The 21,404-nt window shown below is 41.4% G+C and overlaps 1 protein-coding gene across 1 annotated transcript in view; it reads right to left on the minus strand.

Annotated features, from left to right (window-relative positions):
- LDB2 (LIM domain binding 2) overlaps positions 1-21,404 on the minus strand; it is a 201,002-nt gene that overhangs the window by 53,480 nt on the left and 126,118 nt on the right. Inside the window, exons 2-4 of the mRNA XM_006101516.1 lie at positions 16,377-16,549; positions 7,619-7,741; positions 5,328-5,411 (exon numbers count right to left, since the gene is read on the minus strand). Of these exons, the coding sequence (XP_006101578.1) occupies positions 5,328-5,411; positions 7,619-7,741; positions 16,377-16,412 (243 nt within the window). The 5' untranslated portion in view covers positions 16,413-16,549. The remainder of the gene's footprint in view (positions 1-5,327; positions 5,412-7,618; positions 7,742-16,376; positions 16,550-21,404) is intronic.

Genomic DNA, 21,404 nt, shown 5'->3' on the forward strand with positions numbered 1-21,404 from the left:
ACTTGAACTGTTCTTCAGTTTCATCAGTAGGATGAGTCCACTGGATGACTTGGATGAACTTGGGTATCCCTGGCAATGGCAAATTGTAGTATAGTTTTAAAGTTCTTGCTCTCAATTTCTGGACTCATACCGGACTAGTAACCAACAGTTTGCAAACCCTCAGTGATCCATGCATGATACCTTGAGGGTCTCTAACATGCAGGTACTGTGAGATGCACAGGGGATTTGCTGGTATGGTTCCTGCCACCCTCCCCACCCAAACTTCAGTGCTTAACTAGGGTTTGTTGCTGATCTGTCTGAATGTGTGAATGGTGGATGGTCGATGGTCTGATCATATCCCAGCCCCGTTCTGATGCCCAATAACTACGGTTCATCTCAATCTCTGAACAGGGATTCCTGTTTCCTTCTCAGGCTTAATATTTAGGTGGGAAAAGGGTTTGCATTATAATCTCTGTTTATTCTTAAGACCAAGGAAAATATCCTGGCTGGGAGTCAAAACCTTACAAAAATAAAAAACAAACACATCTCGACAGGGTTCCAAATGCTGACTCCAGCCACGCTCCTTCTCCTAGAGGCCACTTCATGTCATACTGTTGGGTAGGAAGCATTTTCCAAAGCTAATTGCCCAGTTCTTCAAGGCACCGGACTCTACTCCTTTGCTATCAGTGAAAGCTACATGCAGGGTCCAATGTTCTTTAAAGTATAACAATAATAACAACAAAATTCTTCCCTCACTTGGGAAATTAAAGGCACAGGATCAAAAAACATTATTGGGAAACCTAAATGCTTTTAAGCGCAATAGATGATACTGCTTATTTGAAGAATTAGACTTAACAATAACAACAGAAAGCTTATAGATAATATTGAAAACACTCAGTGATCATGATTCTACATTTGAAATAACATTTATATTGGGAAAGGATGCCACATATATGCACATGTCCCAGACTCATCGCTGTTACCCTCCTTGACAGATATCATTAATCATTGACTTCTCTTTTTTTCTGATCTATCATATGACTTCAGAATCTCAGTGAAGAATTCAAGGCCATGACCAATGCATAGGAGATGACAAATGAGATGAGACTGACTTGTCTTCCTGGTGTTGTAATTTAGACTTAAACGTGGTCCTCACATGCATTATCACTCTAACCTAGGCTTGTGATGCACTTACCACAATTCACAATGTGCATAATCATTCACACAGGAGAAAACTGGGGCCCCAAGAAATTAAGGCAATTGATCAAAATTACATAAGAAGTTGCCAAAGTGAGAGCTGAACCCTGATCTGCTCTCAGATAGCACAGGAGGGGACTAATATTTAGTAAGCTCCTTCTGCAGGCCAGGTTCTTATAAATTTTAACTCCTCTGGTCTTATAAATTGTGCCGGTCTGTGGAACATTAATTTTCTCAATTTTCAGATAAGTGAAGGGGCGTTGAGAGAAAGGAAAAAGCTCACTCAAGGCCCCTATAGGCTGTAAGGGGGTTTGGGTTTGAACCCACATTTCTCTGAATCTACAGCCCCTTATTTTCTTTAACAGCTGGCCTCACAGCTCAGTCTTCTGCTTGCAGATAATACCACCTGGAGCAGGACATGGCAAAGGTGCTTAGAGGAATGGGATTAATGGCAGCAGCAAGCTGAACATTGCTTCAGTGCTCAACATTTAGAGGAAAGATTAAGTAAACACAGTCCCAGAACCACACCAGAAGGTTTTGCAGCTATTATAGATGGTTAATAGGATGACTATGTAGAAGCATGCAAAAGTGTTTATCAAATAATGTTAAAAAATGTATATGTACTGATTACATTTATGCAAATACTATGCATATGCATGAATAAAGAGTAAGGGGAAACACACACAAATGTCTTTTGCTGGGCTAGAGGATAAGATGTTTTAAAGTTGCATTAAGCATAATGCATAAAACAGTTTGTCTATCCCAACATCAAGAAAATTTGGCCAAAGCAAATAGACAAGAATAATTACCCATTAAGAAATTTATAGTTTTATTGCATTTTGTTTTGGTTTTATTCAAAATATGGTCTTCCATTTACCAAACTCCATCCACCAGCCATCCGTTCAAGCGCTGTTTACTGGTGCTTATTGTGATGTAGACCTTGTGAAGCTCTAGAAATATAAGGTAATTGATCTGTCTTCAGGCTTCTCTGTGTCAAATTCAGGAGACAGACAATTATAATACAGGATCTTCCAAGAGCTAAGCATAGAACCAGGAACACCGAGGGTGGGAAGAGATCAACCAAAGAACTTGTATGCATATATGCATAACCCATGGACACAGACAATAGGGTAGTGAAGACTTGGGGCAGGGGCCAGGGGTGGGATAGAAGGGGTCAATGGGGGGAAAAGGGAAGCATATATAATACTTTCAACACTAAAGCTTTTTTTAAAAAAGAAAGAAATGAGGACAGAAAGGCAAACAGATGTGGAACCAGGGTGCAAGGGCTGGGGAAGTAGTGTTATGTGGGCCCAGGAAGAGAGAAGAGAGCCAGATGTCATGTTGCTCTAGTGGTTCCAGTACAAAGAACAATGCTAGGTACATAGCAGATGCTCAATAAAATAGGACAACAAACACTAACTGGGCACTTGATGTCCCTAGACTCTGTGCTAAGTCCTTTACATGAATCGTCTCACTTCATCCTCATGCTAAGCCCTACAAGGTGCAGATGTAACTTTTGGAAAAGTAGATTAAGGACACAATGGTAGATGCTGTCTCTCCCATCAAGGCAAGAAAGACATGATCCAATTCCTATCAACATCTCCATTCTACATTCTTACTAGAAAGGCAGCAGAGTTTTGCTATGAAGCACCTAGGTTCTAGATCAGACTGCCCAAGTTCAAGTCTTGGTTCTGCCACTTGGTGATTGATGTAAAGCTGGGCAACTGACTTCAATTACTCCCACGCTCTGCACCTGGCTCTCTTACGGGGACAGTGCTAGTGCACAGGGGCCATTGTGAAGACTAGTTAAGTTAGGTCATGTATCTCCAGCACAGCACAGCATGCAGCAAGCTCTGCATTAAATGGTGGTCTTTGAAACACTTCTGTATATTGCCCTACCCATAAATAGTTTCCTTGTATCATTGTCAGGAGAAGGTCTGGTGCCTTCTTACCCCTCTGCAGGTATCGTCTCCTCGGCCTCCCTAAGCTAGAATCAGGGAACTGCAGGACCTGGGCACCAGCTGGGCTTTATTGACCCCAGAGCGAAGGTCACCATTTTACTGATGACAGTAAGAGAAGCTGGAGGGAGAGAGAAAATTTAGCATGTATTCATCTGTGTTAAATGCAGCTAAAAGATATAATAAAGAATCAAGAATCTAAGATCTCACCAGAGGGTTAGCGACCAAGTCTAGGATAGACGCCAAAGTCCCAGATTCCTCTGTGGGGTCAGCTAAGGACACACCATGTGGAACTTCTTTATCTGCTCGAGGAAAGGCATCTTCAGATGGTTGAAACCTAACCTCTCAGGGTCCCTGACAAGATGACATGCCCAGCAGTGCCGAGCAGCCCTCTGAATTCCTGCAGAGAGAACAACACCACAGGCCCTCACTTCCCAGGCCTTGCTACCCACTCCACTGTGCCAGCTTCCCCACGGGGGCGGGGGGGCAGTTCTGAATGCAGAACCTGAAGGTTTGAGAGAACATAGCCCCAGATAACCTGGCTGGGAGCACTCACCTGTCGACCCATCCCACCTGGGCAGATTCTGGTTTCCCTCTGAGAACAACCTGGTTTGGATCTGTCAGAATAGCGAGGGTATTGAAGTGAGGTGGGGGGCGGGGTGGTGAGAAGCTGACTGGCTCTTGCCATGCTTGGATTTGGCTCTGGGACATCTAGGCTGGATACTAAGGGTGTCCTCTCCCTCTACCCAGGAGGAGGACCCTGCCATCCTCATATTTAACCAGAGACTCCTAGCCCAGTAACCTGGCCAGCCAGTTGCTCCAAGACCTGACTCCCAACTAACTCTCTCCCGCCTGTCTTGGCTTCTCACTTCATGTCCCAGCATCATCAAACTGCTTGGAATTCCACCCCTGAGTCCATGCTCCTTCTTTTCCTTCAGATGGAAATGCCCTCCCTGCCCTTTCCTCTGCTTTCCCTTTATTCATTCTTTTACACTCAATTCAGGCATTATCTCCTTCAGGAGGCTTTCTCTGATTCTTCTGGGATGTCTCTGTTCTGTACTTCCATAACTCCATCTGGAAACTTCTATCATGGCATTTACCATGTTGTACATAATGTTCTCTGTTTACGGGCCTGACCCTCATGGGAGTGAGTTTCCTGATGGCCGGGGCCATGGCCTTTGAGTTTTAAGCATCTAACAAGCACCTGGCACATGGCAATGAGTGCATGACTTGAAAGCATTTGTCCAAATCACTCTTAATTGAAAGAAGAGAAAGTCTGGCCAAAGCATGCCAGCATTTCAACACACACACAAATGATCGTGAATACAAAACAAAATTCCCCGACCTGCGGAGCACTTAAGGATAAAGAAATGAAAGCATAAGATTTAGGATGCAATGGGTGCCCTGGAGAAGTGAACGCTACACACGATAATAAAGGAACTCAGCAACTCAGAGGCAAAGGACGGGGGACCGTGGCCACCACCTTCTGATGGACTCTGGAGGACAATGTTTGCTTTATGAAGGAAACCAAATCGCTTGCCTACCATGTGACAAGTGCAATTCCACTAAAAACTGGTGTGATAAATGCTGCCCTGTTAGACCAAATATGGAGGCTGTAAGTATTATGTAGGTAGTGAACGTTTCCCTAACACTTAATTTTTAAAAATAAAAACTAACTTTATATCTAAACCAAAAATATCTGTCACTATGTCGCACAGAAGCACCCTGGGAAGACTTAGAAATTCATGTCTATGTTACAGCGCTGGTTGGAATTTCTTCAGGGGCTCTCTCTGGAGGGCACACAAAGTCTTTTCAGGATGACCGGCTCCTGGCTGGAGAGGCAGAAGCCGTGAACTCCATAAGAGCACATTAGAAACGTGAGATGACCAAAAGGGACATACGACCAAAGCATCTGATGACAAACATTGCTTGCCTTTGAATAATTCATTCCGAGAGTGATACAATTGTACAGAGGAAGCTCAATCCTGACAAAGGCTAGGCTTGATGCTTGCTAATTAATTTCCTTCCTCTGTTCACACACACGCACATACGCATGCACACACACACACGCACACACATACACACACATTATACTGTAATACCGCATTCTAACTCCTTGGTTCAAGAGATATATAAACCTGTAAAAGGACTTTTCCAACTCACCAGGAGATATAATCATCACATTGGTCTTACCCTGAGGTAGTTGAGGGTGAAATTTGTCAGCCCCATCCTGGTGATGTTTTTGGACAGCTGATCCAGGACCTGAGGATCTTGTGCCTAAACAGGAAAAAAAGTCATACATTTTATCCCTGCAAGATGGTCTCAAGAAAGTCTCAGGCCCCAAGCGGTTTGGCTCAGTGGATAGAGCATCCGCCTGAGGACTGAAGGGTCCCAGGTTCGATTCCGGTCAAGGCCATGTACCTCGGTTGTGGGCACATCCCCAATGGGAGGTGTGCAGAAGGCAGCTGATCAATATTTCTCTCTCATCGATGTTTCTAACTCTCTATCCCTCTCCCTTCCTCGCTGTTAAAAAAATCAATAAAATATATATTTTTTAAAAAAAGTCTCAGACTGTACTACAGCTGCTAAGAAATGCAATCTTGACACCGTTGGTTTTCCTTAGAGGGCCAGTTTGCTGGAGATTATTTAATTTACATTTCAAGACACATGTATATAATGCTCAAGGAGATTTGTGGGTCAATGGTGCGAGACCTGAGGTCAGGGAGAGCCAAACGGAGTCAGATGTGCTTTCACATCTGGGGAGAAACAACTTCACTTGCTCTATGAGAGGCCCTGTGTCTTCAGGAGAAGGGATGTGAAGGCCTGCCAGGACACCTCTAAGTCCTTTCTGGTTATGTGGCTGGTATTTATTGAGCCTCCTGTGTGCCAGGAAGAGCTGGTTCTATATAGAGATGCATCAGGCAGTCATGCTCTACATCAAGGAACTTACATTGTAGTCAGACAATAGGAGAATAATAAATAAAGGGAAAGATGTGGTTGCTGCTGCTACAGCCAGTTGTCATACTTGCAGAGGACCTTCTATGTGCCTTGCACTGTTCCATGTTCTTTAGATGCATTGACTCTTAGTCCTCAAACCAATCCTCTGAGATAGACTCTGTTACTGTACTGATTTTATAGATGAGGGATTGGAAGCACAGAGGTGTGATGTCACTTGCCCAAGGTCACACAGGAGCAGGGATACAAACCTATGTGATCTCATTCCAGGGCCCAGGTTCCCGACTCTATTTTGAGAATAATAAGAGTGGCTACTCGACTGCTTCAAGGATCTCCTTTGAAAATTGAGAAAACTTGGGTCATGAGAGGCTGAAGCAGTGGAGAAGGGGAGTGGGAGTATGGGGGTGATCACAGAAGAAAGCTCAAGGGCAGAGACCTGGTTAATCAGTCAGGAGGAGAGGGTTGAGGACCAGAGTCTTCAGGGATGGCCTGGAGGGATAGTTAGGAGACAGTTGGCTTATGAGCCAAGGTTTGGGAGTCAGAGAACAGAGACAGCTGAATTGAAATCTTGATTTTACCACTTTCAGTCTAAAAATCATTGGGCAACTGATTGAACTTCTCTGAGCCTCAGTTTCCTCACTTGTAAAACAGGAATAATGAATGATAACTCACCTCTCTAAGTTACTTGGGGAGTTAATTATCATGCTCATACAATGCTTATCACAAGGCCTGGCATAAAAAACACCCAACAAGTGCCAGCTACTGTTAACATATTCTCTTTTGATTATCGTGGGTCTTAAAAATCAGGCTCAATAAGTGATTTTGCTCCCAAGCTTTTTCACGGGAAATGCTGTATCATGTATGAAAGAGGAGGGACTTAATTAAGTCAATGCCTTTTGACTCCTTTAGGGACTGTACCTGACTAGCTCCCATCAAGTTTTCCCTTTAAAACATGTCTCTAGATTGGCATCAAATCCACCCTTGCACTTAGTTGGTGTTCAATAAATTTGATGTGATTTATGTCCAATGGAAACCAAGAGAACCCCAAATATCCCAGCTCATTCCAACACTGGTTAAAAAGGGCCAATTCCTGTGGACACAGAGATGAGGTCCATGTGCTCCGTGTCTCCTCAGATGGTTCTAATCAAAACTGGAAACTGTTTTTCTTACTTCTTGTTTTATTTCTTCCCCTGATTATAAATAACAGGTTTATTAGCCCAGGCAGAGCATTACTGGATAATGACTGAACTGAATTAAAGAAAAGTACAAACTGTTTATTGAGGTAACCTCAATTTAAGAGTTTAAAATAATAACGTTTCAAAAGGAAAAAAGGCTCAGAATTCACCACACTCAAAACAAAGGAGGAGAAAAAGGGCCTATGGATTAAAATGGTTGAGGGAGAAACTCAACATGTAGAGTTCATTACGTAAAGTGTGAAGACCGCCGGAGTTCTTTCACAGAGAAGCTGTACTTCTGAGTGAAACGAGGGGAAATAGGGAAGAGGGTGGAAGAGAGAGGAAAGTACTTACATGCATGGCGAGAATACTTCTTGGGACCAGCTCTCTGTACTGTCTAATGGTAAAGTGCCACGTTTTTATTCTCATGAGATCGTCGAAGGTGAACTCCAGGATCAGTCTGCCTTCTGTACACACCTGGACGCGACAAATGACACACTCATTGGTTATGCACTTTGAGAACGCCATATTTTTGTTTTTGTTTTGGAGAATGAGTGATTTTTATTTCCATAGAATTACATCCCTGGGTTTCCAAAGCGCCATTTCCCTTAATCCAATCCTAGAAGAAGTGTAATTGGGATTTTGGGAGAGCTAAAAGCAAGACCAGTGTCCAGAGTTTCGGTTCCATCTTGCAGCTGGGTCCAGTTTAACATCAGGCTAGTTGCAGGCCATTACCCCATTGTGTGTGGGTGAATGCCAGGAAGAAGGGGCATGAGAGCCCCACAAGCCAGGAGTCAACCAAGAGCCAAGAGAGTGAACTCCTTTGTTCAGGGAATTACGTATCCAGAATCTTCCCATGCTTGCAGTGGCCAAGCCCATTTTGGCCAATGACCTGTTCCCAGGTGTGACTGACAAAAAGCGCCTTTACAAGTCCCTGCACCTTTTCTGGGAATGGGTAGTCTATCTCCCACATGTCCAGTCCCTTCCCCAGCGATCTGCTGGGAAGGAATGCATGGCTCCCCGGGGAGTGTAAAGCTGTAGCTTCCTGGCAAAGCTGCCCAAATGACATGCCCATAATATTTGGCCTTCCCTTTGCTCCTTCCCTGTTATTAATAACTAGGTTAATTAGAACAGTATTTCTCTCTCTCCCTTTCTCTCTTTCTCTCTTTCTCTCTTCCTTTCTTTCTTTCTTTCTTTCTTTCTTTCTTTCTTTCTTTCTTTCTTTCTTTCTTTCTTTCTTTCTTTCTTTCTTTCTTTCTTTCTTTCTTTCTTTCTTTCTTTCTCCTTCCTCCCTTCTTTCCTTCCTTCCTTCCTTCCTTCCTTCCTTCCTTCCTTCCTTCCTTCCTTCCTTCCTTCCTTCCTTCCTTCCTCCTTCCCTCCCTTTCTCCCTCCCTTCCATCCTTCCTTCCTTCACCTTTTTTGCTAGCAGTTTCATCTCTTTTCTTTCCTGTTACAGAGTGCAATGGAAGCCTGTTAGCAGAACATATCTATGCCCCTGACTCTGACATAATAACCTGCATTTCCTAGCGTATACCACCTTCCTGTACTGAAAGAGAATGCCATATTTTTGCCACTCACATGTCAGCTACTCAACATGGTCCCCTTGACTATCCTTGGGTAGCTCTGGATCTTGACAAAATGGGACACTAGTGGCTTATCCATGGCATACTGAGGCAGGTACAAGCTAGTTAGTGGGTTCAAAGGGGAGTGTAGCTGCTTACCTGACATGGTCTATTAATGACCATATTAGCTGCGACTGAAACCCTGTGAGGCTCCATTTCCTCACTTGTAAATAATGGGCACAAAACCCATCTTACAGCAAGATTATGTCCAAAACCCATGGCACAGAATATGGACCCCACAAAGTAGTATCCTCCTACCAACCTTTCTGCCCCACCCCCCCTTTCATGATCCTTTTACAATAGGAGCTTGAGCTGTTGTTCTAATTTTAGTTAATCCTACTTTGGGAGAAAGTATCTAATAAAATTATTTATGCTGAAGTGTGGGATACTATAAGATTACCAAATCAGAGGTTCTCATTTCCAAAGAGAAATCCCAGGGGGCAATGCTTAACCCAAGGGTATGGGTATCAGTTTCTGACATGGAAGTTAGAGGCATATTTAGAGTCCATTCCTTAAATCACATCATATCAGCAATGACAAATTCTGCTTGCATAAAGGGCCAGCCTTTGGGAGGGCGGGTGGTGGTGGCGGCAAATTTATCTTTCTAAGAAAACTATATGTCATTAATAAAAAATACTTATTGGCGCTCTCTTCCTTGATAGACTGATTAATGATAGGGGAGCTTTTCAATCTTCTTTTGATATTCAAATCATTTTTCCCATGTAGTCATTATTTTATTTGCCTTTCTTTTCACTGCTAATGACTTATAAATGGAAGAAAATACTAGGCACTCCCACAACCACCGAGCCTATTTTGACTATAGGATAGGCAGTGGCAGTCACCCACTGGTCCAGCTTAAATCATTACAACTCATTATTCAGCCCATGCTGGCCTCAGGGTAGCAGTACAACATACTGGATGGAGGTTTTGGCATCAGAAAGTACTAGATTCAAATCCTGACTCTACTTTTCACTCATTTTGATACTTTGGGGACATCAGATTCCCTAAATTCTAGTTTCCTCATCTGTAAAATGAGGATAAAAACATCATCAGGCAGGGTTGTTGGAAAGATACATTAAAGGGAATTTTGTATGTAGATTGCCTAGGATTGCAGCAAGCACATACTAGGCTATAAACAACAGCTCTAATGATAAAAGAAATGCAACTGAAGAACTCCGAATCATAGACCAGTAGAGCTATCTGAGACCTAGTGGTTCCGGAGAGCTATCTCGGGGGCTCTGCTTAGAAGACGTTGGCCTCCACCCGGACTCTGAGATCCCTTCCCATCTTCTAGATTCAACCAGATCAGCTTCAGTTTTATTTGTTTTCATGCATTGAGCTTCTGATCAAGCTTTTTTGAAGGAAGGTTTCCTATGCTAAAAACAAACACATAAAACTTGGGAAATCACTGTGCTACACAAGTTATTGGGAAAGAAACCACCACCACACACATAAAAACAATAAGCTCAATAGGGAATGTGATCAGTTTTAAAACTATAGTCTATGAATGTATTTAACAATTTATATCAACCTTTTATGCAATATTAACACACTCATTTTTCCCTCTGGGAATTTAATACAAAAAAGCCACCATACTGAGTTCCAATTATGTCCTAGGCACTGGGTTCAGTGCTTTCGGTCGACTCTAATGTAAGGTAGTATTTTCTTTAAGCAAGCTGCAAAGACCAGTACAGGAGAATTAGCAATGTGTGTTGATAGGGCACTACTTAAGACAGATGCTATGAATGCCTGCCATTTTCATTTTATCAAAGGTCTCAGAAGCACTGTAAGATAATTATTGGTAATCTGGGTGAAGACCCCTAACTCAAATCCAATTAGCAGAATCTGTGGGTAATTTCAGGCATTTGGGCCCCTTGCCCCCACATTCCTCAGTTGAGTGGTCTTCAGAGCCTTGTTTCTGATCTTAGCTATGACAGTGGAGCCCCCGGAAATGGGAAAGACTTTAGTGTCCCCAAACCACTCCCCAGAGCATCTCATCATTGGAATTAATTTACCAAGGGTTTCCAAAGAGTTACATGGAGATTAAGCCACACCATCCCCCTGGGTTTAGCATGACGGAAGCTACCTGCAGTGAAGGCTTTCACAAAAGGGAGGGGACCGTCGCCAGCAAGTGACAGGGAAATACCTTGGCGATACAGAACGGAAATATTTGGATGCTATAATCCTGTTTTGGTTTCCTTTAAGAAAGAGGATTATTGGGAGTTTAAACAAATATTAGCCCAGTTAAATGTCATGCTTCTAAATGATCTAATCTATTTATTTTGTGTTTAGGAACCACAAACCTAGATTAGAAGGAGGTTCTGGTTTACCGGTATTGGAATAGAATATAATGGGAAGACCTGGATGTGGTCCTTCTGATGAATGGCTATTGGAGATCTGGAAGGCCAAGTTAAATTGTGTCCTTTGTTTTCTGTGAGATCACACACCACACTGGTTGAGGACACTTCTTGCAGTCAAACTGTCATGGGGGCTACGAAAGGGAAAGTTGCAAGTAGCCTTGGGCTCCTCCTTTCTCAGCCAAAACCAAGGAGTCATTTTTACCCAGGGCAGATCATATGCGAGAGCATGGTCCTTAGAACTGAATCTGAGTTGACTGTGTAGGGTGTTTTTCTAAATGAAAGACTGTAGGAGAGTTTGGTCACTGCTGGTCTTCCCCAGGTAATTACACCCACAGCCTCCTCCCAAACCCTATGAAACCTCTCCGCCTCCTGCCCCCATCTTGGAAGTTAAAGAAAATCGAAATGTTTGTGATTTATTTTATAGGCAACAATCATCAAATGGAATGGAGGCACATTCAATATATATATTGTTTGGAAATGGTAAAAAATGGGCATAGCTTATACTGGAAAATGAATGTTTTTTACTTTCAGAAAAATTCTCTGCATTCCTCTTAATCAATACAATTAATGTAGCTTTTATCTAAAGTTACCATTTTTTTTAAAAAAAAATGCCTTTCACTTGGCATCCAAAATCAAAAGGGTCCCCAATTAAGAAAACATTTTCTGTTATGCCGAATTCATGTTACCGTACTATGAGCTCTGACATTTTGTTTCTGTGGTAACCAAAATCAGCTGATTAGTTGGCATGGCAACCGAAAAGATGTAATCCCAGCAGACACACTCTAATCAATGCCCCCAGCACAGATGGTCTCCGGAGGATCAACAAGAAAGAGGCTGGCAGGCATTCAGCATGTCACGTGCTAGCTTGAGACTAGGCCAGGGACGAGAGAACTAAAAAAGAACATTTCTCAAAGTAACTGGTAGCTTTTTAACCCTTTTCTTTCTCTGATTAATTGTGAAACAATACGGACCATGTAGTTACATATATAATACAATACTCATAGAGCTTTTATGAAATAAAATGTGCTTTTTAAATATGTATTTATTTAATTGTCTTGGCCTTTATGCCTGGAACAGTATGCATGGAATAGTGTTATGATAATAATTATTTTAGTTAGTAGATTACTAGCTTATTATAAAAGGACACAACTCAGGAACAGCCAGTGGAAGAGATGCATAGGGCAAAGTATGTGGGAAGGGATAAGGAGATTCCATACCCTGAGAGCTCCACTCTCCCCCAAAACCTATGGGTTTGCCAACCAGGAAGTACTGATTAGTGCTTTTAGATTAACAGTTGTATGAAGCTCATTGTACTTTACTTGGAGACACTGTTTGTGTAAATGCATATATATGCATATATTAGAGCAATATGGTTATTATCTGTAATAATTTGGTTATTCAGAATAAGAGTACAAGGTCCAAATCCTGGATTAGCACATGGTATAATGTGGCTCAGGGTAGAATGATGAGCTAATGGTCAAAAATATGAATGAGTATTCAGATTGGTACACTTCCACGATACCTGGCTATAGTGGCAAACAATTTCATCATAAATAATTGAGACCAAAAAATAAATAAATCTATGTTTATAGAAGTGATAAAGGTGTTTATGGCTGTAATTATTGTTCTAATTTGTAAAACCTAAAAGTCACCCAACACATACCCCAGAGAGGGCTCATCTCAGCACCTGCCAGTATTGCACCCTTACATATAATTTGAGGGTCTTTGATTGTGAAAACCTTGGTGATTGCTCTTCTGATATTAAGCCTTGTTTTCTGTTTGATTTGAAATTGAATCCAGAAAAGAAAGGCTCCTAATGTGTGTTTTAAAATTCTAATTACATATTTATCCATAATCTATAATGTTGCGAGGCTCAGGAAATTGCAAAATGTGTACTATGCTCCTGAGGAATATTAAGTATTACTGTTGATTAGGACTGTGGCAGATTTTTGATTCACCAGTTGACCAAATTTTCATAAAAGCAACTCAGAACCACTGGCTCAAATGCTACTTGGGGAATTAGAGTTTATTGATAGTCTAAATTAGAACAATGTGCTAAGTTATGCCATGTACTAACTAATAGCCAGTTCCCCCCAAAAAAACAAAGCATCAGCTTCCAAAGTATTTCTCTTTGTGACACTGGAAGTTCATTAACCCACTGTTTTATACTAAGTAGCCTGATTATTTTCTTACACGGAGATGAGTTATTTTTAATTAACATAAGAACAAAAGAAAAATGGGAAAGGTTCTTTGGGTTGTATAATAATCACTAAAGAGAAAAAAAAGAGAACCCTTCAAATTTTCTAAAAATAAATGTGCATAATTAGAATCTGGACTAAGTCCACATAGCTAAGCTACATTTCCCAGAAAGTAATATTTCTCATCGCAGTATGGAAATATTCATTACAAGATTTGGCAGATGGTCTTGCCATGGAGGAGAGTCAAATGGGTGATCTGAAGAATTGAAGATAGCCCGGCCTGTCTGACTCAGTAGGTTGAGCATCATCCCATGGAACAGGAAGTCACTGGTTTGATTCCTACTCAGCGTACATGCCTGGATGGTGGGCTTAATCTCCAGCAGGGAGTATACCAGAGGCAGCCAAATAATGATTCTTTCTTATTGATTTTTCTTTCTCTCTCTTCCTCTCCCTTCCTCTCTCTGAAATCAATAAAAACATATTTTAAAAAATTAAAAAAATAAAGAATTGAAGCTTTAGGCTGGGAAAGCTGGGTCCAGGAGAATGCGCAGGTCTTCCTAGGGGGTGCCTTGGATGCCTGGACAACCACTCAGGCAACTGCCCGAGTGAGGAAGAACACAATAGAGAAAACCCTAGTTTCTTCATTAGAATAATAATAATTTAAAAAACCCACTTTATCAATTCACCAGGAGAATGGGACTCTTTATTTATTTAATTTCAAAACAGCCCTGAATAAATAGCACTACATCTTCAGAGCAACTGACTATTGTCATTTATAGAAAAGTTTTGGCCTGAGAAAGAAAGAAATTGAGGAAATATACAAAAAGATGCCTGCAAGATACATTTTTCTACCAATGGCCACAGGTTTGGTAAATATCTCCTTCATTATGGCAAAAGTTTTATTTAATTATCATGGATCCCCTCCCCCCTTAAAGCATAAGGAATTTGGGAGTTTTTCTTGAAATACCTACAAGTAACACTAAGTCTTAACAAAAATCTATAATAATAAAAGTTTAATATGCTAATTAGACCGGACATCCTTCTGGATGACCTTCCAGACGAAGCTACAGCAGGGGACTGAGGCAGAGGCAGCTGCCTCAGCAGCAGGGGCCAAGCCCCTTGCATGAATTTCGTGCATCAGGCCTCTAGTAATAATAATAAAGATAATGAAGCAGCAGAGAAAGGCTTTCTCTGCAGTGTTGGACTTTGCAACACTAGACGTGGACTGTGGATCCATCTGATCTACAAGATTAAGTAGATGTGTTAAGTCTCCAAAATGAAATGAGACATAGACACATTAAACCGTCACCCAAGGGATCATTCCTTTCCACAGAGCAAACTCTTCCCAGCACCAGCTCTGCACACAGTGGGAAACTTCTTTGTCTCTGAATGACAACCTTCCTCTCTGCTCAACTATCAAAGAGGAAGAAAGAGAAAACCCAGCTCCTGCCTCACATTTAAAATGTCTATTAGCCAAGGCAAGATATCATATAATCAGTGGCATCTGATGATGTGCTTTGCATTTTATGACCTTTCCCTTTGCCTTCGGTTTTTCACACCATCGTGAACAGCAGAAAGATGAAACTGCACCAACAAGATCAAGGAATACTTTAAACAATAAACACTTTATTTTTATTCTTTCAGCATATTGTGCATAAGCAACAAACACATCTTCCGTTTATAATTTGGGCTTTTGCAATTAACCCTGATAATTCAACTTTCCTTAACTATAAAAAGGGGGTGGCCATTTGTGTTTTCAATGAAAAGAGATAGCTGCTATCATTCATATTAAAAATTAATTTCACATTGAGTCTTAGTCAAAATGCAATGAACCGGTGTTCATTAAAATGAGCTTCTGTGCCTGGCTGGCATGGCTCAGTGGTTAACCGTCGACCCATGAACCAGGAGGTCATGGTTCGATTCCCGGTCAGGGCACATGCCTGGGTTGTGGGCTCAATCCCCAGTAAGGGGTGTGCAGGAGGCAGCCAATCAATGATTCTCCCTCATTATTAATGTTTTCCCCTCTCCCTCTCCCTTCCTCTCTGAAATCAATAATAAAAAAATATTTTAAAAAATAAGCTTCTGTTTTGCCAGATTCTATGACTAAATATTTGCTCTTGCTGTTTTTCTACTTGGGAGAATATATAAAGGGGTTGACTCTAATGTTCCAGAAAGGTCTTTGTCCAGAGGAAGCACTCCATATGGCAATTATCTATGCATGGGAGAAGTCATAGGTGGGTTTTTTTCTTTTTCATTTCAAATCCTTCATAGGGCCTTGAATTCTGCCTCAATTTTTTATCTGATCCTCCTCTTTCTCTCCCCATGTTTCTCATTCTCTCGCTCGCAACTTCTTGCTCACTTGCTGACTGACCAATCATAGAACTTCTCAGAATTTGGGAAAATCACCTTTAAGCTCCAAATTTCCTAAATTCTTTTATATTTTTATGTTTCTTAAAGATTACAGTTAGTTGAGTTATGGTAAGTTGGATTTTCCTCCTGTCCAGTTCACAATGAATTTAGCTTTAAGAGTGTTTAATTTCAGTAACATATAGAATTTCTTCAGAAACTAATGGTATTATGACAATCATTGTGATTCTATGTGGTCTTTGGATAAACTAGAGTGTATCTCTGAATCATTCTTTTACCTGTAGAAGGTCTTTTGTATAAAAACTAACATTCTAAATTAGTAACCTGGGTTTAATAGGCAGCTGACCCTCTCTTGCCCTTAATTTTGAGGCTCTATCATGCTTGACTCCACCTTACATGCCCACAACTGAGAATAAGAGTTAGCTGAGTTGCAAACATAAAAGATCATCTCACAGTGCTGAAAGTGTCTAAGATATGAGAAATCAGCTCAAAGTTCCGGAAGAAAGCTTCCATTATTATCCTTAAATGCAGAGAAGAACAAGCCATGTTGGAGATGGCCCCTTACCTTGGTAAACATGGGCTTCCCGTGCTGGGTGACCATCGCACACTGGTCACAGTCCACTGTGATGGATGAGTTGTGGTACGATTCCTTCGAGTGTTTGAGAATGTAATACAGGTCAGTCACCCCTCCTTCAAACACAGTGCTAAAGTAGCGGGGGATGAGGGTCCTGCCGATAGCTGGGAGAGAAACACAGACAAACAAAAAATGAAGGAAAATATCCGGCTGGTCCCACACACCCCACACCATCGCCAGACCTGCAACTGGATACAAGTCATCGCAAGAGATGATGCCAGGAGGCAAATTTCTCTTTACAAATAGTCATGACCCTTCTGGGTTATAGTTTGTAAAATAAAATCCTCAGCTATTCAGACAAAAATTTGTATAGTCACCTCTCCAGATTTTGTGTGCTTTGAGAGTTGTGTGTGTGTGTGGGGAGGAGTGAGAGATCAACCAAAGGACTTGTATGCATGCATATAAGCATAACCAATAGACACAAGACACTGGGGGGGGGGGGTGTGAGGGCATGTGCCGGGGGTAGGGGAGGCCGGGGGAAAGTCAATGGGGAAAAAAAAGGAGACATATGTACTACTATTTGTAACACTTTAAACAATAAAATAAAATTTTAAAGACAGAAAGTCAATAGTGAAAGAGGTAGTATTTGTTAAAATTTATCTTTATTGTTGAAAGTATTAGAGATCTCCCCATTTCTCCCTATTTACCTCCCCTACCTCACCTTCACCCCCCACCCAGGTCTTCCCCACACTATTGTCTGTGTCCATGGGTTATGCATATATGCATATAAGTTCTTTAGTTAGTCTCTCCCCAAATCTATCCCCACCCCCACCTTCCCTCTGAGATTCGTCAGCCTGTTCCATGCTTCTGTGTTTCTATTTTATTCATCGGTTAATTTTGTTCATTAGATTCCACAAATGAGTGAGATCATGTGATACTTGTCTTTTTAAAGAATGGAAACAAACACATTGATTACTTTGGACCTCATGTTTGTTCTCTAAGTGAACATATTTCCCCAAAATAAAACACACCCAACCCACTTGATTTTTTAATGGATTGCTTACAGGCCAGTTATTCAATCATGTTTTAGTAGTAGTTGTCATAATAATAAAAAATTTAATAATGTAGTGCTTGATAGTGTGTGAAGAGTTTTGGCATTCAGACTTGGATCTTCAGAACAACCCTGAGTATAGGGGGCTGAGAGAAAAAAAGTTATTATGAAAAGAAAAGAAAAAGGTTATTAGGAATGTTTCAAAGTCACATAACTTGTGAGTAGAAAACTGGGGTCTCTAATTCCAAATCTGCAAACACTCAAATAGTCACTCCTTCTAACTGTCTCAAATTACTTTACTGAAGGGAAATCTTTAAAAGTGAACTGTACCTGCACATACAGAGATCCACACCTATGTCAGTACTGACTATTCATTCTGTCTGCTTCTGGAATTGGACAGAATATCTTTCTAGGATAAAAGGCCCATTTGAAGAGAATTTGGTACCTTCCAGTTGGTCTAAATTGGTCTCCTTTATCCCTGTGCCCTGTCCTGCCCCATTTCAGTTGAGCGATTGTTAAGTAGCCGGTTCTCTCTGATATATGATGCTTAGAAACAGCTAACAAGTCCTTTGCTTCAGCAGAGATTTTAAATCCTCTTACATTGAAAATCCCAACTCATAATATCAGGAATTTTGCCTATGTGCAGATTTGAGGCAAAGTACTAAAGCACCCTCAAGGGATCCCAGGTTTTTAATAAACCTCTTACATTCCCCATACATGGCCTCCTGAAAGACAAAAATAATATTTAAAATAAATAAATTACCAAAGAGAGCTTTAGTAGGAAAGATCATGCAGTCTTCACTTGAATGTTTTAAAATGGTTAACTTCATTTTAAAAGAATCAGTGTTAATCTATCCCATATGGATCTATATCTCTTTTGTACATGGACTAGGGGGGAAAAACACATTATAAAAAGAATACCCTGCCAAACAGTTTTCTGAAACAATCTCTAAAGAATCCTGACATGGATGACTGGTCTCTGAATAATTTATAGAGTTGTTATTGCTTCATATTTACTGCAGTTAAAATCAATCAACAAATATGTTCTGCATATTCCTGGATCTTTGGCAATTCTATCTTAAATAATCCTTATACATACATTTCCTAAATCCTGCCTAATCCCCAATAGCACATGTTCACTCATTAAATACAAAATCCAAATAAAGAGTCATGTGAGTCCACCATACATGTACGCATGGCTTATATTGTAAAGAAAACTTGGTTAATGTGAAAAACCTTATTGTACTTTGCTAAACAGATAAAATATAGTTAAATGCATTTCAAATATTCTAACTTAAAACTACATACCACAAAAGAGCGCTAGTCATTTGACATTTTGGGGATCTGTACTGTGGAGAATAAATACAAACCATAAAAAAGTAGAAGCAGGGTGAAAATATTTCACCACTGTATCCAAGGAATTGTCCCAGTAAAAAGGTTACTGGATTAGACACATTGCAGTTTATTCATCATGAATCCTGCACAATTTAATTCCTTTGCAGTAGCATTTGCTATATATTATCATCATTTTCATTCATAGCATAAGAAAAAATGAATGAGAAAATGTCAGAGATTCCTTAACTTTAAACCTAAATTATTCATTAGCTCTCCGACTCTAGAAAATGTACAAACTGTGTGGGAAAGATACCTGGAGGGAAAGGCAGCTTCGCTTCATGGAGTACTTTCTAGCACTCTAGGAAATGGTTGCTATGGAGACCTGAGATGTGTTTTCAGCCCTTTTCCTTTGTGGGACTGTCCCTAGCATTTTCCCCATGGTCCTGTTTGGACCCTCACTCGCACGACTCTGCTATTCACTGTAACAGACTGCACGCTGGGGGCCCCACAGAACCACGGCAATGGTAGTCACGTCGTCGTGTGTGCAGTCTCCTCTCCTCAGATATGCGCTGGGTCCTCTGGTCTTCTTTAGCCAGCAGAATGTAGCACAAGTAGGCTGATGCCAGTTTGGGGCTAACCCTTAAAAAGGACTAGAGGCTTCCCCTTTGTGCTTAGGGGCAAGTCATGGAGATGTACAAAGTTCAACTACTGTAAGACTGCCATAGTGCAAGAAGCCCAACCTAGCCGTGCGGAACAGTCACGTGAAGGAGAACTGTGTCTGACAGCCAACAGCCCCAGCTGAGCTTCCAACCAACAGCCAGCACCAACTTATTTGTGTGAGTGAGGCCGTCGTGGGAGGTGGATGCTTGAGCTCCCATCGCACTGCCTCAAGCTGATGTCACTTGGAGCAGAGATGCGCTGTCTCCCATATGCTTTGCCCAAATTGCAGAATCATGGGTAAGTGAAAGCGGTGTTTGTGCTTTAAGCTAACATCTTTTGGAGCCCTTTTTTAATGTGCCAGTGAATAATCATGGCACCCTTGCAAATCCCTAGGCTGCAAAGATGGGCAAATTACTATTTTTCCCTGAAAGAGGGCAGTTTTGCCACTGAAGACATATGAATGTAGAAGTACAGAAGCTCCCATCCAGAGGAAAGCAGACCAGAGAGACAGAGGGCCTTTGTGGACTGATTTGGGCCCTCATCTTAGCTGGGACTGAAGGCAACTTTAGTCCTTGAAGGTCCCACTTTTGTAAGTTGTGCCTGCTCCTCTCTTTTTTAAATAAAAAAAATTAAAATTTCTTTGAGTAAGTTGGGATGAGCTTTCTGTTATTTGCAATCAGAGGAATCCTGATTCATGCTGTCCGTCCTGCTGCAGCATGGAACAGGGTAGCGAACACTGAGCGGAAAGAAAGCGATGAGAATGAGAATCTGCAAATGATGTGAGTCTCTTTGTGTCAGAAGCTGAAGGGGATAAAAGGGTGTGTCAGAGACAGTATTAGTTTTCTACTCACACTAACAAATGATCACAAATTTAGTGACTTAATTTCTCTTTGTTTATCACCTCACACAGTGTTCTGACAATCTGACTGGGTCTTGCTGGGCTAACAGGTGTCAGCAGGGCTACCTTCCTCTCTGGAGGCTCCAGGAAAGAATCCCTTTTCCCGCTTTTTTCCAGCATCGAGGCTGCTGCCACTCCTCAGCTGTGGCCCTCCCCCAGCCTCACACGCAACAATGGTCATGGAATCCTCATAGGGCATCACTCTCGCTCTCCCTGCTGCCTTCCTCTTCCATTTTTAAGGACCCTGGTGGCTGCCTTGTACCCACCCAAATAACCAGGATCATCTGCTATCTCAAGGTCCTTATTCAGGTCTGCAATGTTCCTTTTGCTAGTAAGGTAACAGAGCATTAGGCTCCAGGCATTAGCACTGGACATCTCGGAGGGGGGCAATTGTGTTGCCTTCCACAGAGAATATCTTTGCCAAAGAGCTTCTGTTTTGCAAGGGAGATTAGTAAAAAATATAACTTGTGCACACACACATGCATGCACACACACACATGCACGCACACACACACATACATGCACACACAATGAGCAATATACAGATAATGTGCAGTGAATGGGAGAGACAACCGGAAAGAAGAACATCACATGTGCATGAGGAAGTCACTCTGCAGCTCATTCATTGATTCTGTAAACATTCACTGAATCCAAAGTAGGTGCAAAGCTCCTTGGTAGGTGCTGGAAACACAGACAGACTACTGTCCCTATCTTTCAAACACACCTCTAACAAGAGAGTTAACAAGCATCTAAGTATCTATAATACAATGTGGCAATGAAGCTAAGAAACAAATTTGTGATTTTGAACTCTTTGCCAGTTTCTTCTGACGCCTGAATTCAAAGTGCAATTGTATTATTTTTGAAGCACTGAGAAGATTAAAATGTCCTTTTAATTTCATAAATCTTGCAACCACACTGCACAGCCTAATATAAATGCCTTTAAATCAGTAGACATTTCAGATTTAGCTCTGGTGATCCGCTAGAACTCATCAGCCACACCAAGTCTAAACCTATTTAAATGTTATATTGTCACATTCATATGCTAGACTTACACTTTGCATTTGTACTTTAATTC

The sequence above is a fragment of the Myotis lucifugus genome, unplaced genomic scaffold, assembly GCF_000147115.1.
Source record: "Myotis lucifugus unplaced genomic scaffold, Myoluc2.0 scaffold_367, whole genome shotgun sequence".
Lineage (NCBI taxonomy): Eukaryota > Metazoa > Chordata > Mammalia > Chiroptera > Vespertilionidae > Myotis > Myotis lucifugus.